Source organism: Camelina sativa, chromosome 13 (assembly GCF_000633955.1).
Source record: "Camelina sativa cultivar DH55 chromosome 13, Cs, whole genome shotgun sequence".
In the NCBI taxonomy this organism is placed as follows: Eukaryota; Viridiplantae; Streptophyta; class Magnoliopsida; order Brassicales; family Brassicaceae; genus Camelina; species Camelina sativa.
In genome coordinates, this window is record NC_025697.1 from 2,044,718 (window position 1) to 2,061,295 (window position 16,578).

A 16,578-nucleotide genomic window follows, 5' to 3' on the forward strand; every position below is an offset into this window, starting at 1 on the left:
GTTTATGTAATTTAGGAGTCATATAAACCATCCAAAGCTGTTGCAAAAACAAGTAAAAAGCCAACCGCCATTATGTGATTAATGGGAATGACAAGAAGTTAAAAACTTTTTGATATGCTACAAACATACAAATAATTTTGCTCACGTTCTCACAAAACTGTGGAAGCAACTTTGGGCATATGTATCATAATATATGAGAAACAGACAAATTTTGGTGTCACAAAATTGTGTAAGCAACTTTGGTAAAGTCTTATGCAATGTGCGTAGAAATGACAACTAAAATGGAGGGAACAAAATATGTAGGCAAGACATGTGTGACTTGCTTGTAACATAATTTTTTTTCTTCATTCAAAACTTTTACAATGCACAGAAAATGAATTGAACATGGCTTGTTCAAGTCGATATCCCCATCTTATATTTCACTTAAAAATAAAGATTTTCTTCAATGGAAAAGGGTTTGCGTATATTATCACTCACTTAAGATTGAGAATAGGATTGAAAAATGAGAATTTAGTTGTAATGCTTTATCCACTTTTTAATACCAAATTTTTAACTACTAATGAGTTATGATACTTGAACATACACAAACATTGTGTTCATTTTTCATAATCAGTGGAATGCTGTTGAACCGCTCATCCCAAGCATGACTTATAAAATAATTATGAAAAATAAATTTGTTGTGGTTACAAAAACAATATTTCTTTGCAATAATATTTTTGAAATTATAAATAGAATACACAAATAACTCCCTAAAATATTGCAAACATAAATAATGTAAACTAATTACACTCCTTAATTCAAATGAATAATCCAAATTAATATTGTAAAGTAAAATTATAAAATATTTCCTTTGAGATATAATATCTTTACATATATTAAATATAAATACGTAAGTTTACATAAAATTACAAAATGAAGTTAGTTTTATATTTTTTTTTAAAATAAATCTTCAAAATGCAATGTACTCAGTAGTTGTCCAAACCTCTGTCTTTTAATCTACTTCCAGTTATCTCTTATGGATTTTCAGTGTCATTAATTTCAAAGAGCCGGTGTCGGGTAACTCTAAAGAAAAAAAAAATTACAATTCAAATAATTGCTTTAAAAAACAAATAATAAATAATGTGGATTATATACTCTAAACTATTAATTGTATAAATACTTATTCATTTTTTGGTCTTCATAATTATCAATCCTTGACATACCTATTTTTATAGCTTTGTTTGATACATTTTATAGATATACATATTTTTCCTAACAAATTATCATTATTTATTTTTGTTGATACAAATAAAATACATAGAATATACGGGTAAGGTCTTAATTATTAAATATCCAGAGATATATATTTTTTTGTGCTGCTATTTCTTAAAAAAGGATAAAAGAAATAAAAAGAAATTAAATTGTTAGTCTGTTAAACCAGAAATTGGATTGGAAGCCGACTAGAAAAAAAAAAAACCAGAAATTGGTAACCCTATAATGGTTGAATGGGGAAAGCGATGGTAGCTAGTACGACGGTCAGATTCTCAGAATTCGCCATTAGACTCTCTTCCGAGAATCCAATCAGACCCCACAGACCCACTCCTCATCTTCCGCGGAACAAAGTCTTCGTCAAGAAGACGAGAGACACCACCACTCAACACCTCCTCGATTACCCCAATCTTGTTAAGCTGGAGAAGGCGGGATCGCACTCGGGTTCCAATCCCGCTCCTGCTTCGGGTTCGGATCCTATTAATCGGGTTCCCCTTGCTCAGGTCGTCGAGGATTGCGTCAGACGTTGGTTCCAGGATACGCTCAAGGATGCCAAATCTGGTGACGTTGGTATGCAGGTCTTGGTCGGTCAGATGTACTGCAGCGGCTATGGAATCCCCAAAGATGAACAAAAGGTTTCACCTTTTTCATTCCTTTTTCTGGGTTTAGCTTGTTTTCCTACAATTCTTCTAGAGTCGATACAAAGATTTGATTTTTCGTCTCTGTATGTACATTGTGTATGCCTTCGGGTTGTTGTGATTAGAATGATCGATTGGTCTACCAGAGTTTGAATTAGGGCTCTTAAAATGTATGTGATTAGCTCTTGTTTGAAGGTGTAAGTGTGTTTCTGAATTAGAATTGTATCTGTCTTAGGGTCGTGCTTGGATTAGCAAAGCTTCAAGGACTCGATCATCAGCTTGGCAAGTGAGTAGTAAGCCTCCAGGTAAATAATAAGAAAACATTGACTTTGTTTGATTCTTTTATTGAATTTAGTGAAATTCTTGTGAGTTTGTTTGTGTGTTTTTAATTTGGGGTTCTCTTCTTGTTACTAATAATGCCAGGTTATAATGCAAGCGATTCAGATTCCAATGATAAGAAAGATTGATGATGACCTTTTTCAATGTTTGTATTGCCAAGTGACTTTGATTTGTTAGTTTCTCTCTCCCTGTCCTTTGTTTAATACTTGCTGTATTCAAAATTTGAAGCTTTTGTATCATTCCGATGGTCAAAAAGGGTTCTCAAGTTAAATACCACACAAGTGAAGTTTTTCAACTGTGAGTCTATTAGCTGAAAAAATTGCATTTACCAATATAGAGTTTGCAATGCCTTCTCTAGTTCTTTTGTCCCCAGAAGTAGAATCGAACAGTTTGCAAAGAATCTAATCTGGAATCTGGAATGTCATTTGATATTTCTTCTTCTTCAAGGGATCTACTGCTAGATTCTTGTTTTAAGGATCATGTGCAATAAATTATGGGTTTGGATGGAAAGAAAAAAAAAAGATAAAGGTTAAACTGGGACAAGTGTTTGCATCAAGGATTGATCCTGTTCATTGATAACACTGAATTGTAATTTCCAAGATTCACATAAGATTCGATCAGAAACTGTAGATTGGATCCAAGAAGGCAAGAATTATGGAATTATGGGTTTGATGGAAAGAAAAAAAAGATTAAGGTTAAACTGGGACAAGTGTTTGCATCTCTCCAAGGATTGATCCTGTTCATTGATAACACTGAATTGTAATTTCCAAGATTCACATAAGATTCGATCAGAAACTGTAGATTGGATCCAAGAAGGCAAGAATTATGGAATTATGGGTTTGATGGAAAGAAAAAAAAGATTAAGGTTAAACTGGGACAAGTGTTTGCATCTCTCCAAGGATTGATCCTGTTCATTGATAACACTGAATTGTAATTTCCAAGATTCACATAAGATTCGATCAGAAACTGTAGATTGGATCCAAGAAGGCAAGAATTATGGAATTATGGGTTTGATGGAAAGAAAAAAAAGATTAAGGTTAAACTGGGACAAGTGTTTGCATCTCTCCAAGGATTGATCCTGTTCATTGATAACACTGAATTGTAATTTCCAAGATTCACATAAGATTCGATCAGAAACTGTAGATTGGATCCAAGAAGGCAAGAATTATGGAATTATGGGTTTGATGGAAAGAAAAAAAAGATTAAGGTTAAACTGGGACAAGTGTTTGCATCTCTCCAAGGATTGATCCTGTTCATTGATAACACTGAATTGTAATTTCCAAGATTCACATAAGATTCGATCAGAAACTATAGACTGGATCCAAGAATTATTAAGTCCGTGAGTCTACCATGATGTCGGTTTTTCTAACATTAACATCGGAGTTGCTTTTCTACTCCCGACTTAAAAAAAAAAACACACAAAAAGTTAAAGCGAACCTAACCAAATAGCGAATGTCCGACCCGAACGATAAGATGATGCTATTTGCTGACTGATACGATTGTTCTCTTAAAATGTAGTGTGAAAAGGTTGAAAAAGTGAATAATATTAAACGAACGGTTGTAGAAAATGAAGGAAAAAGCCATTTACTTTGGTCCTATTATTATCTAACGCGGCGAACTAAAACAACTTTCTGTGCGAGTGGAGGCCAGTGAGACTTTCGATTAGCATCCTTTACGCAAAGAATCCCATTCGTCATCTTCTTCTTGTCTTTTTATAACATTAAATCATGTATTTATAGGTTTGTACCTCCTTGTGGTTTCTCCATAATAAAACCTGTTTTACACACATATACTCTGTTGTTCTCTGCTTCTCTACACTAAGAAGCGAGTTACGAAGGAATAGAGTGTTACGAAGTCGTGTTATTCCACAAAAGTTTCTGTGATGGCTAACGTAAGTAAGATCTTGTACATGGTTTGCTTTATTTAATTATTTTCGTCTATCCTTTCTAATCGCACCGTTAGCAACTAGAGTGTTCTGTTCCTGCAAATTATGCTTGAATGCTTGATGCAATGTCTAATGTTTATTGGATATTTGTTTTTGACCGTTTTAATTCTTAAAAAAAAAAACCTAAAAACTGACAGAAGATTCTCTTGATCAACAGATTGTGGAACTGAAAGTGAATTTGCATTGTGACGAATGCATCAGGAAAATACTTAAAGCCATTAAGAAAATAGAAGGTGACAACTCCTAAAAGTTTCTACTATAATCCTGTATACCTTGAAATATCATAATATTAACACAAGATGAAAATTACAGATATAGAGACATACGATGTGGACACACAGCTCAACAAAGTGATAGTCACTGGGAATGTAACTGAGGAACAAGTCATTAGGGTTCTTCAAAAGGTGAGGAAAGCTGCTGTTAAATGGGACGAAGGCAACCAGACCCTCTTCACAAACTAGAGTCTTCTTTGCTTTCCTTAGAACTGTACGGCCCCTTGGCCATAGTTAGCTCTATACATATCTATGTATGCTCAGTTTTGGCCACGATTCCTACGCATTAGTTGCGGTTGAGGATATGCCTACATAGAACTTACATCGGTTTCGTATGTATGATAAAATAAATGTGATCTATACAAAATCGTCTTCCACCATTTGTATTCTGGATATAGAGGATCAAACATTCGGGTTGTTATTCATGAAATCCACAAATTTATTCAACAAAAATGCAAGGAAGCCATTTTTCCGCTTCTAATTTGAATGTATGATGATAACAAATTGTCACTTGGACACATTTTGGAGAAAGAAAAATTGAAGAAAGAATTGGACTCTTGTAGAATCATATGATTGTCTTCATGCTTAGAACCTGTGTTCCAACTTATCTTGTTCTCTGTAGTATTGAGCATACCTGCGTTCATTTGCAAGAGGGAAAGACATGTTAAGGACATGAGCATGTGAAAACAACAAAACAATGATTGGGACTGCATTTAGTAATGACTCATGAGTGTCAACATTACGATATGCACATGAGACAAGCGAGTTTTCTTCCTGACACAAGCAATGTTACGGAAGTACCATAGATAAGGCAGCTAAACATAATTCAATCCCTTTTTGGTTCATCACATAAAGTCATTTGCTTCAAGTTAAAGAGGATCAACAAGCTAACACACTACTAGTTCAACAACCATACCACAGACAGAATTAACAGAAACGTTTCGAATGGTTATGACTTCTCTTTTTATCATCATCATCATGAATTCACTATTCCTATTTGGGGGACTACTTGGTCTAGATAATCAAATAAAAACTTATACTGTTGTAAACCTAGCTACTTCTATCATTTAACATTTCGGTTCTTTACAGTACTTTGCTCAACCTTGGATTTCATAGAAACAGTACTAAGCATCAAAATCGACACCAATCCATACAGATTTGTCACAAAACATTAACCCTTAAAACCATTTGAGTTCCTTAAACAACCATTTGTGCTGTCATGTCCAATAAACCAACATTTTAATTGAATAATCTACAGGTATCGCCTAACATTCAGATTTAAGAACATCACAATCCTCAGATCGCACATTTCCACATAATCGATCCATCAAATCTGCTTGCTAATGGACTAAATCCAGAGGGAAAGAGAGAGAGAGAGAGAGAGAGAGAGAGAGAGAGAGAGAGAGAGAGAGAGAGAGAGAGAGAGAGAGAGAGAGAGAGAGAGAGAGAGAGAGAGAGAGAGAGAGAGAGAGAGAGAGAGAGAGAGAGAGAGAGAGAGAGAGAGAGAGAGAGAGAGAGAGAGAGAGAGAGAGAGAGAGAGAGAGAGAGAGAGAGAGAGAGAGAGAGAGAGAGAGAGAGAGAGAGAGAGAGAGAGAGAGAGAGAGAGAGAGAGAGAGAGAGAGAGAGAGAGAGAGAGAGAGAGAGAGAGAGAGAGAGAGAGAGAGAGAGAGAGAGAGAGAGAGAGAGAGAGAAAGAGAGAAGCGTACGAGTAGGTGCCGATGACGGGAGCGAGAAGGAGAATAGTGCTGATCCAGTTCTCAGAGACCTTGTGATGGATCTTCTCCGGCAGATCTTTCCAAAGACCCGTCATAATCTTCTGCTGAAACGGCGATAACGCGTAAACCACCGCCTTCAATTTCACCGGCTGCTTCCCCATTCTTCTCTTTTCTCGGTCAATCTCCGTTTCCAACAAATGCAACAAGAAGACCTTTCAAGCCGGATTATAAATTATAATAAGCAGCGTATCATTACGAAACGATGTCGTTCAGAGCGTTAAAAGACCTTTAAAACCCATTTTAAGCCCACTGGATAGTTAATGGGCCTTATACTTATAACTTAATTCTATTATCCACGTGTACGGTAAAGGTGCTCCATTGTCGAGTGCGGTCTATGGTGAGGCTAATCACATCAGATCATATGCCGGTAACACGGTGTGATTTTGACGCGTACGTTTTACACGAATGAATTTGACGTTCGTGTAAAACGTACGCGTCTTTTATCCACGCGCCTCCGTGTGTGTGATGGCTAATCCTCCAACGTTACCGATCTCAGACCATTCCGGTGGTGGTTCCCAACCACAGCAAACCATCTCCGCACCGGCGTTTCGCACGTTCCTCTCTCGCCTCTCGTCGTCGATCCGCCAAAGCCTATCGCAGCGACGGCCGTGGTTAGAACTCGTTGATCGGAGCGCGATTTCGCGGCCACATTCTCTAACCGATGCGTATTCTCGGATCCGGAGGAACCTGCCTTACTTCAAGGTGAATTACGTGACGATCGTGTCCTTGGTGCTCGCGCTCTCGCTCCTCTCACATCCTCTGTCTCTCCTCGTTCTCCTATGCCTCTTCGGCGCCTGGATCTTCCTCTACCTTTTCCGTCCGTCGGATCAACCGCTGGTGATTCTCGGCCGTACGTTCTCGGATCGCGAAACGCTTGGAGTTTTGGTGATTTTGACGATCGTCGTCGTCTTCTTGACCAGCGTTGGATCTCTATTGACCTCTGCTTTGATGATCGGTTTGGGGATTGTGTGTTTGCACGGCGCGTTTAGAGTTCCGGAGGATCTTTTCTTGGATGATCAAAAACCTTCTAACACCGGATTATTGTCATTCCTTAGCGGAGCTGCCACCTCAGCCGCAGTTGCCGCCGCATCAACTCCTGTGTCAGGTCGTGTCTGAGTTAAGAGGACTCGTCCTCTGTATACCAAAAGCTCAATTTCTATGATTCTTTATTTGTTTCTTTTAGAAAATTGCTTACTCCATTATGTGATTTGGGAATGTAGAATTGATCTTCTTGGTTCTAAGTTGAGGAATTCAAGATTTTGATATATTTGACATCCATTGATTCAAACATGTAATTGATTCAACAGTTCTCACATTACTCTTTACTCTCCGTGTACAATCACATTAATCGATCCCTTGGCTCTTTTGCATGTGACATTCATCTATCGTTTTGGCTTTTCTATGGCGTTAGCCGTTAGGTGTGGGACAAGATTATTGACTACTAATAATGCTTTGAGACTATTCTTGTGTTAGGGATAGGATCCAATCATTACTAGTGTGGTTAGATGTTGGAAACTAAGATTTTACAGTTTTCACCATACAAACACATTTGTTGAATCAAGATCTGGTTGTTTATTCTAAAAGTGTTGGTAAAACTACGGATCCATCTTGTCATCAGAATGTTTCTGTGCGTACTGAGATTTTGATTCTAGAGTGTCCGACCAGTAATGTCAGTGTCACACCGACTAGCTAGCTATTTTAACGAATCTCGTGTAAAAAATACTTTGTTTTTGGTTAAGGAAAATGACAAGTGGGAAAATATCGAGACAAATGAGTAACGTAGTACAGAAGTTGATCGTGAATGTTTGTTAAAACGCATAATGAAAGATTTGAATATTACTACAAGAGAGAAGGTGACTTTATTATTGTCTGTTAGTTTATTGTTTGAACGTTACACTCTAGTACAATGCATATATATGCTATGTTTGTTAAGATAAAAACATAAGTAATCATGAGATTATTAGACTAGTATGAGTGTATGACCCATTTCATTCGCATGTGGTGTATCTGAATATCGTAGGCGCTCGAGTTCAAAGTTCAATTTTGATATTCTGATTATTGCGCCTAGTTATTGTTCTTGTTCGTATCCCAAAATCAACTTTAGAGGACTGACATTTTCAGTATTCAAAAGAAAAACGATTGTATTTAATATATATTTTTTGCATGCATAATTATTTTTTTTCCCTATAACTGTCAAGTCATTGAGACATTTAGTCTAAAACGAATAAAAAATAATTATCCCACTTTGGAGTTTGGATTACATTCAAAAATAACAAAATGATTAATCTGGTTATGCCTAGGATTAATGATTTTTTTTATTTGGTAATTAATATGTAGAAAACTTGGGATTTAAAGAAGAAGCTTGAACTAGACGTGACATGAAATGACTCGAGTTCAATTCAACTAAACTTTGTTGAAATTGTGCAAAGTGTTCGGTGCAACTACTTACCTCAACTAAGTTGCTCCATTTCAATGTCTCAAGTTCTCTATTCAATTTCGGAGGGGCAAAAAAAAAATTAGTTTATTGTTGTGCAGAACATGATTACAAATGTAGATAAACTATTCACAAAACTAATTATGTTCCCATGGTTGACGTTTCCAAAAAACACAATACAAACTTTCAAGTGATACTAGATGGTAAAATATACCAGGGAGTATCATTTTTTAACTAACATCCAGAGTTCATTTATATGTCACCGAATCATTTAGAGGTTAGGTGTTTAGTCTAATTTCTAAACTTACATCATGTTTTTGGCAAATGTGATTATGATCCTATGTGAATTAACATATATTTTCTGCCAACACTTTTGAGGTTGATCAACTCTTAAAATAGAAGAAAACTAACTAAACCATGGTCTTCGATGAGAAGTGTGAAAGGAAGCAAAAGAAAACATAGCCAACGAACTGATAAAGACACTTAAATATGTTGGTGACCGGTAATTTTAATTTTCTTTTGAATAATCAACACCTAATTCTTCCAAAACCCTAAAAACTTAGTTAAAAAATCCCATTTAATCTTACTATAAAAGGGATCTTTCCCTCTTCATAAATCTCTCAAACCCTCCTCTCATATCTTTCCTAATCACCTTATAAACCTTAATCAGAAAAGAAAAAAACTTCAAAAGCTCAAAGCTTAAACACACTTGATGACGACCTTCCACTCATTCTCGTTCTTGTTGTTCTTTTGTTCCCTTCTCTCAGCTTCATCGACTATAGCCAAAGTTCAACACCATGACTTCGTCGTACGTCCCTCAATTAAAACTCCATGTTCATATTTATAAACACATAATTACATTCGTTAAACAACTATTTATTTGTGTGTGTGCGTGTGTAACTATTTAGATACAAGAGACGCCGGTGAAGAGGCTGTGCAAGACCCGTAACGCTATCACCGTCAACGGAATGTTTCCAGGACCTACACTCGAAGTCAACAACGGTGACACTCTTGAAGTCAAAGTGCACAACCGTGCCCGTTACAATATCACCATCCATTGGTACATTACATTATATTACTCTCTATATCAAATTACAGTATATATTAAGCATTTTTATTGATGTATATGATCGAAAATTGAAAAACAGGCATGGAGTGAGGCAAATAAGAACCGGATGGGCAGATGGACCTGAATTCGTGACCCAATGTCCGATCCGACCCGGAAAGAGCTACACGTACCGTTTCACTATCCAAGGCCAAGAAGGAACATTGTGGTGGCACGCTCACAGCTCCTGGCTACGAGCCACCGTCTACGGCGCACTCATTATCCACCCAACCCCTGGTTCCTCTTTTCCTTTTCCTAAACCGGATCGTCAAACAGCCCTGGTGCTCGGTATACACCATACCAGAACATTTTCCCCTACTTGATCTACAAATTTAACAATTTTTATTTTTCAAAATCAAGATTTTTAATTGACTATTTTTTTTGTGATCAGGGGAATGGTGGAATGCAAATCCGGTTGATGTAATAAACCAGGCGATTCGAACCGGAGCTGCTCCGAATATATCCGACGCTTATACCATCAATGGTCAACCCGGTGACCTCTATAATTGCTCAACCAAAGGTAAAAAAAATTAAACCTATATAAAATCCTTATTAAGTCTATAACTTAATTAAGTTTTTGATATATTAAAATTTTTGGAACATTTGTAAAAAATGCAGAGACTGTTGTAGTACCGATAAATTCAGGGGAANCAACAACGGTGACACTCTTGAAGTCAAAGTGCACAACCGTGCCCGTTACAATATCACCATCCATTGGTACATTACATTATATTACTCTCTATATCAAATTACAGTATATATTAAGCATTTTTATTGATGTATATGATCGAAAATTGAAAAACAGGCATGGAGTGAGGCAAATAAGAACCGGATGGGCAGATGGACCTGAATTCGTGACCCAATGTCCGATCCGACCCGGAAAGAGCTACACGTACCGTTTCACTATCCAAGGCCAAGAAGGAACATTGTGGTGGCACGCTCACAGCTCCTGGCTACGAGCCACCGTCTACGGCGCACTCATTATCCACCCAACCCCTGGTTCCTCTTTTCCTTTTCCTAAACCGGATCGTCAAACAGCCCTGGTGCTCGGTATACACCATACCAGAACATTTTCCCCTACTTGATCTACAAATTTAACAATTTTTATTTTTCAAAATCAAGATTTTTAATTGACTATTTTTTTTGTGATCAGGGGAATGGTGGAATGCAAATCCGGTTGATGTAATAAACCAGGCGATTCGAACCGGAGCTGCTCCGAATATATCCGACGCTTATACCATCAATGGTCAACCCGGTGACCTCTATAATTGCTCAACCAAAGGTAAAAAAAATTAAACCTATATAAAATCCTTATTAAGTCTATAACTTAATTAAGTTTTTGATATATTAAAATTTTTGGAACATTTGTAAAAAATGCAGAGACTGTTGTAGTACCGATAAATTCAGGGGAAACAAGTCTCCTACGAGTGATCAACGCAGCTCTAAACCAACCGCTATTTTTCTCAGTGGCTAACCACAAGCTCACCGTGGTTGGAGCCGACGCATCTTACCTCAAACCGTTCACCACAAAGGTCCTTATGCTAGGTCCAGGCCAAACAACCGATGTACTTCTAACCGCTGACCAACAGCCAAAACGGTATTACATAGCAGCAAGAGCTTACCAAAGCGCCCAAAACGCACCGTTTGATAACACCACAACCACAGCCATACTCCAATACAAGAAAACGACGACTTCTTCTCCACCAATCTTGCCGGTTTTGCCTGCCTTCAACGACACNTCAAACAGCCCTGGTGCTCGGTATACACCATACCAGAACATTTTCCCCTACTTGATCTACAAATTTAACAATTTTTATTTTTCAAAATCAAGATTTTTAATTGACTATTTTTTTTGTGATCAGGGGAATGGTGGAATGCAAATCCGGTTGATGTAATAAACCAGGCGATTCGAACCGGAGCTGCTCCGAATATATCCGACGCTTATACCATCAATGGTCAACCCGGTGACCTCTATAATTGCTCAACCAAAGGTAAAAAAAATTAAACCTATATAAAATCCTTATTAAGTCTATAACTTAATTAAGTTTTTGATATATTAAAATTTTTGGAACATTTGTAAAAAATGCAGAGACTGTTGTAGTACCGATAAATTCAGGGGAAACAAGTCTCCTACGAGTGATCAACGCAGCTCTAAACCAACCGCTATTTTTCTCAGTGGCTAACCACAAGCTCACCGTGGTTGGAGCCGACGCATCTTACCTCAAACCGTTCACCACAAAGGTCCTTATGCTAGGTCCAGGCCAAACAACCGATGTACTTCTAACCGCTGACCAACAGCCAAAACGGTATTACATAGCAGCAAGAGCTTACCAAAGCGCCCAAAACGCACCGTTTGATAACACCACAACCACAGCCATACTCCAATACAAGAAAACGACGACTTCTTCTCCACCAATCTTGCCGGTTTTGCCTGCCTTCAACGACACCAACACCGTGACGTCATTCTCCAGAAAGTTCAAATCTCTCCGTAACGTCGTCGTACCGAAAACGATCGATGATGATCTGTTCTTTACCGTCGGTTTAGGTCTCGACAACTGTCCCAAGAATTTCCCTAAAAGCCGGTGCCAAGGCTTAAACGGAACCCGGTTTACCGCGTCGATGAACAACGTTTCGTTTGTTCTACCTTCGAATTTCTCGCTCTTGCAAGCACATTCCAACGGCATCCCCGGCGTTTTCACGACGGATTTCCCCGCTAAACCGCCGGTTAAATTCGATTATACCGGAAATAACATAAGCAGGGCTCTGTTTCAGCCGGTTAAGGGTACTAAACTGTATAACCTCAAGTATGGATCAAGAGTTCAGGTTGTTTTACAGGATACGAACATTGTTACGTCGGAGAATCATCCGATTCATCTTCACGGTTACGATTTCTACATTGTTGGTGAAGGGTTTGGTAACTTTAACCCCAAGAAAGATACTTCTAAGTTTAACCTTGTTGATCCTCCACTTAGAAACACCGTGGCTGTTCTTGTTAATGGATGGGCTGTTATCAGATTCGTAGCTGATAATCCAGGTAATGAACAAAAAACAAACTATCTATTTTAAAACATTTTAAGCAATAGTTATAGTTGATTTCTTATGTTTTTTTTGTTTGGTTTTGTGTGGTGATGAAACAGGGGTTTGGTTGATGCATTGTCACTTGGATGTTCATATAAAGTGGGGTCTTGCTATGGCGTTTTTGGTCGATAATGGTGTCGGAGAATTGGAGACTCTTGAAGCTCCTCCTCATGATCTACCTGTTTGCTAGTTTCAATAAAAGAAGACATTTCTAGAAGAATATATTCAGATTTTGGTATTGTTACTTATTGAATTAAAATCTATTCATGGAAGATAATATGTTTGTCAGTTTGCGTAGATAAAATTGTTGTATTTTGTTTCAACGTCGATCATATATCATAGTTTATATTGTTTCTGTCTTTGCCAATTGTTTGCAGTTATAAGAAAATTCAAAATTTATGCTTATGATTTCAGCTTATGATCACAAGTTCACAACAGTACTAATGGGCTTTTCAGCCTAATAACGAAACAATGGGCCTAAATATAATAGAGCCGTGAATGAATAAGGCCCAAAAGCTAGAATTACGTAGGTAACTGCGTGGGTTTGCGTTTGCGATGGCGTTAGGGACACGTAGTGGATGAAGTGGCCTTTGAAACACGAGGACAGATGAGGCACATGCAAAGGCTATGTGACTGCTCTACTACTTTGCTTACAACTTGCAACAAACCATATTGTTTATTAATAAAGTATATGGTAATGAAACCCTTGTCGCTCTGCTCGAAGTTAAGCCACCCAAGTTTGAGCTTCATCATTGGACACGTCTCTAGTAAGCTAATAATTTAATGTTTAACTGACCTTTTCCATTAGACATTTCTGGGTCACATTTTGTCGATATACTCGTTATGAGGAATTTGAATTCTTTTCTTTGACACTGAAACTGTTGATTTTACAATAGTGGCCATCATCTTTTACCATATATATATAAAAGTTAGGAAAAAAATAAAAAGGTAAAAAATTGTACAATGCATATTTAAAAAAAAAAAACCGGAAATACAACTGAGCAATTGAAGCGTCATAATGTCAGCAATTATTCTTTAGAAATTAATTTAATGCAGATTAGTTAGCACATAGTATTATAATGTGGTTTTGAAAAATGTTTTAAAATGTGGCAATGGACCAAGAAAAATCGAGAAAGAGCAGATGTGAGTGTGTCGATGATCTGTTGGTTTTGAAAGTTTGTTCTTTCTGATTATAAAAACAGGAAAAAAGAAGAAGAAGAAGATATTTTTTTAAATGGTTAAATAGTAATAAAAATAAAGACGTAGGTCTGATGATCTTATCCATTTGCTCAATTAAAAAAAAATGAATTACTTACCCGTATCAACAGCGTGTTTCGAGAAGATTCGAGACACTCGTCGCTCGCAGAAGAGGTCTAAGCACTGATGTTCGAATCAAATACAGCCACGTCACCATTAGCTCACGACAGATTTTAAATAAAATAATAATAAGAATAATCTGGAGAAGGCTATATATGTATTCGTCGATACTTGTCTTTCCCTTAAGATATTTTTGATTTCTGCGAAAGTAAGAAGAAGCTGTCTGATATATAACAAAGAGAGGGAAAAAAACAAGCTTTACAAAGAAGAAGAAGAAGAAGAAGAAAGATACGCGCGCGGAAGCGATTTATCTCGACAAAGGAAGAGAATTTGATTTCGATCAAGCATCTAGCTTTGAAATTTCGTCCCCAATAGGTACTTTTATGTCTGGGTTCTTTACTCAGTTTCTCCTAAATTGTTCTTAGAGTGCTCTTTTGTTGTGTGGTTAATTGATATAATTTTAGGGTTTATGTTTGGATTTTTAGGCTTTCTTTCCTTTTAATTTTGATTTTGCCTTTTGGGGTTCGCTGTAAAATTGGAAAGTTTAGGTTTTTGCCTTTCGGGAAGCTTTAAATCAAATTTTAGGAGTTCGTATGAATTTAAATTCCTAATTTTGAGAATTTGGATGTAAATGAGTTTGATTTTAGGTTCTTTTGTCTGAACTAGTGTTCTGATATAAAAAAGTGTTCTGTTTTGTAGATTGTGTTGTTGTTACTGGGAAGAAGATGGCAGTGTATGATCAGAGTGGAGATGTAAACAGAACACAGCTCGATACATCGAGGAAAAGGAAATCGAGAAGTAGACGTGACGGTATCACTGTGGCCGAGAGGTTAAAGAAATGGAAAGAGTATAACGATACTGTAGAAGAAGCTTCTACCAAGAAAAGAAAAGTGCCTGCGAAAGGGTCGAAGAAGGGTTGTATGAAAGGTAAAGGAGGGCCAGAGAATGGTCGATGTAGTTTCAGAGGAGTTAGGCAAAGGATTTGGGGTAAATGGGTTGCTGAGATCAGAGAACCCAACCGTGGGAGTAGGCTTTGGCTTGGTACTTTCCCTACCGCTGAAGAAGCTGCCTCTGCTTATGACGAGGCGGCTAAAGCTATGTATGGTCCTTTGGCTCGTCTCAATTTCCCTCTGTCTGATGGCTCTGAGGTTACGAGTAGCTCGAGTCAGTCTGAGGTGTGCACGGTTGAGACTCCTGGTTGTGTTCATGTGAAAACAGAGGAGGCAGATTGTGAATCTAAACCATTCTTGGGTGAAGCTAAACCCGTGTTTCAGTTGGAGAATGGTGCAGCTGAGATGAAGAAAGACGTCGATTGGCTGTCTGAGTTTGAACATAACTATTGGAATGATGTTCTGAAAGAGAAAGAGAAAAAGAAGGAGCAAAAGATTGTAGAAACCTGTAAGCAACAGCCGGATTCGCTCTCTGTTGCAGACTACGGTTGGCCCAATGATTTGGATCAGAGCCACTGGGATGCTTCAGAGATGTTAGATGTTGATGAGCTACTAGGTGACATAAATGGCGGCATGTTTACAAGCTTGAACCAGGACCAGTACGCGGGGAACAATGTTGACAACGGATCATTCAAACCCGAGAGGAGACAAGGCGGATTTCACTCGCTGCAAAGCCTTGACTATGGTTACGGATTACCTTCGTTTCAGCTTGAAGCAAAGGATGGTAATGGCTTCTTCGACGACTTGAGTTTCTTGGATCTGCAGAACTAAACTCAAACACCGGGATGTAATTTGTTATTTGCCGTAATCCTACAATGACTGTTGATTCTCTATCTTAGTTTTAGTGATATAGAGAACTTCAGAAGACTTGAGTACCACGTTTTTCGTATAAGTGAACTGTACATATCCTCCAATATGACAACAGAGAAGACAATTATAGTTTGTTAGTCTGCTTCTCTTTGGTTTGGCTTATCTTATGTTATACTAATAGTTGGAATAAATAATAATACACACTTGTGAAGCTTTATGGACTCGGTTACTGAAATAAATTTGTTGATATTTTGAAATTAGTATTGGAAAACGCATATGCCTCATATTGTAATAGCAAAAGGGTAACAGAGTACAGCCAAATTGGTCAGTGAAAGAAGATTGATTAATAATTGAAACCCACACGCGTATATGCTGGTCTAGATTTCCTTGACAGTAATTAAATTACAACAATAAGCAAAACCATTAGCGGCTCGACCAAAAAGGTTAGCAATTCTCCATATAATAATATCTAACGGCGTGGCTGTCAACGTCCATGGCTCCATGTACGTTCTGTTTGTGGTCTTTTTCATGTTTGTAATGAGTATTGTATCTCATACATCAAACATGTTTAATTGTTCAATTCTTAGGATGAGTTCCATCGTAAAAAATTTCAAAGAAAACAGAGTAATACCAAAATGTAATTATAATCGTAGTAATCGTAATTAAG

At 37.5% G+C, this 16,578-nt stretch overlaps 6 protein-coding genes across 6 annotated transcripts; 5 read left to right on the plus strand and 1 right to left on the minus strand.

The window, feature by feature from the left end:
- Positions 1,417-2,520, plus strand: LOC104734539. Its single transcript, XM_010454139.1, has 3 exons — positions 1,417-1,883; positions 2,122-2,191; positions 2,310-2,520. Exons 1-3 carry the CDS (start codon positions 1,485-1,487, stop codon positions 2,351-2,353), a joined length of 513 nt encoding a protein of 170 aa, XP_010452441.1. The 5' UTR covers positions 1,417-1,484; the 3' UTR covers positions 2,354-2,520.
- On the plus strand, positions 3,970-4,822 carry LOC104734541 (protein SODIUM POTASSIUM ROOT DEFECTIVE 1). The gene is made up of 3 exons (XM_010454141.2): positions 3,970-4,116; positions 4,328-4,403; positions 4,483-4,822. Exons 1-3 carry the CDS (start codon positions 4,108-4,110, stop codon positions 4,629-4,631), a joined length of 234 nt encoding a protein of 77 aa, XP_010452443.1. The 5' UTR covers positions 3,970-4,107; the 3' UTR covers positions 4,632-4,822.
- Positions 4,840-6,389, minus strand: LOC109128286 (cytochrome b-c1 complex subunit 8-like). The gene is made up of 2 exons (XM_019234310.1): positions 6,149-6,389; positions 4,840-5,076 (listed from the first exon to the last, which is right to left on the minus strand). The coding sequence occupies exons 1-2, from the start codon at positions 6,316-6,318 to the stop codon at positions 5,028-5,030; spliced, it is 219 nt and encodes a 72-aa protein (XP_019089855.1). The 5' UTR covers positions 6,319-6,389; the 3' UTR covers positions 4,840-5,027.
- Positions 6,580-7,587, plus strand: LOC104734540 (PRA1 family protein B3). The gene has a single exon (XM_010454140.2). The coding sequence runs from the start codon at positions 6,683-6,685 to the stop codon at positions 7,331-7,333; it is 651 nt and encodes a 216-aa protein (XP_010452442.1). The 5' UTR covers positions 6,580-6,682; the 3' UTR covers positions 7,334-7,587.
- On the plus strand, positions 9,259-13,196 carry LOC104734542 (laccase-12-like). Its single transcript, XM_010454142.2, has 6 exons — positions 9,259-9,459; positions 9,560-9,711; positions 9,800-10,044; positions 10,148-10,276; positions 11,846-12,790; positions 12,894-13,196. Exons 1-6 carry the CDS (start codon positions 9,364-9,366, stop codon positions 13,022-13,024), a joined length of 1,698 nt encoding a protein of 565 aa, XP_010452444.1. The 5' UTR covers positions 9,259-9,363; the 3' UTR covers positions 13,025-13,196.
- LOC104734543 (dehydration-responsive element-binding protein 2A-like) lies at positions 14,333-16,128 on the plus strand. The gene is made up of 2 exons (XM_010454143.1): positions 14,333-14,526; positions 14,851-16,128. Exon 2 carries the CDS (start codon positions 14,877-14,879, stop codon positions 15,870-15,872), a length of 996 nt encoding a protein of 331 aa, XP_010452445.1. The 5' UTR covers positions 14,333-14,526; positions 14,851-14,876; the 3' UTR covers positions 15,873-16,128.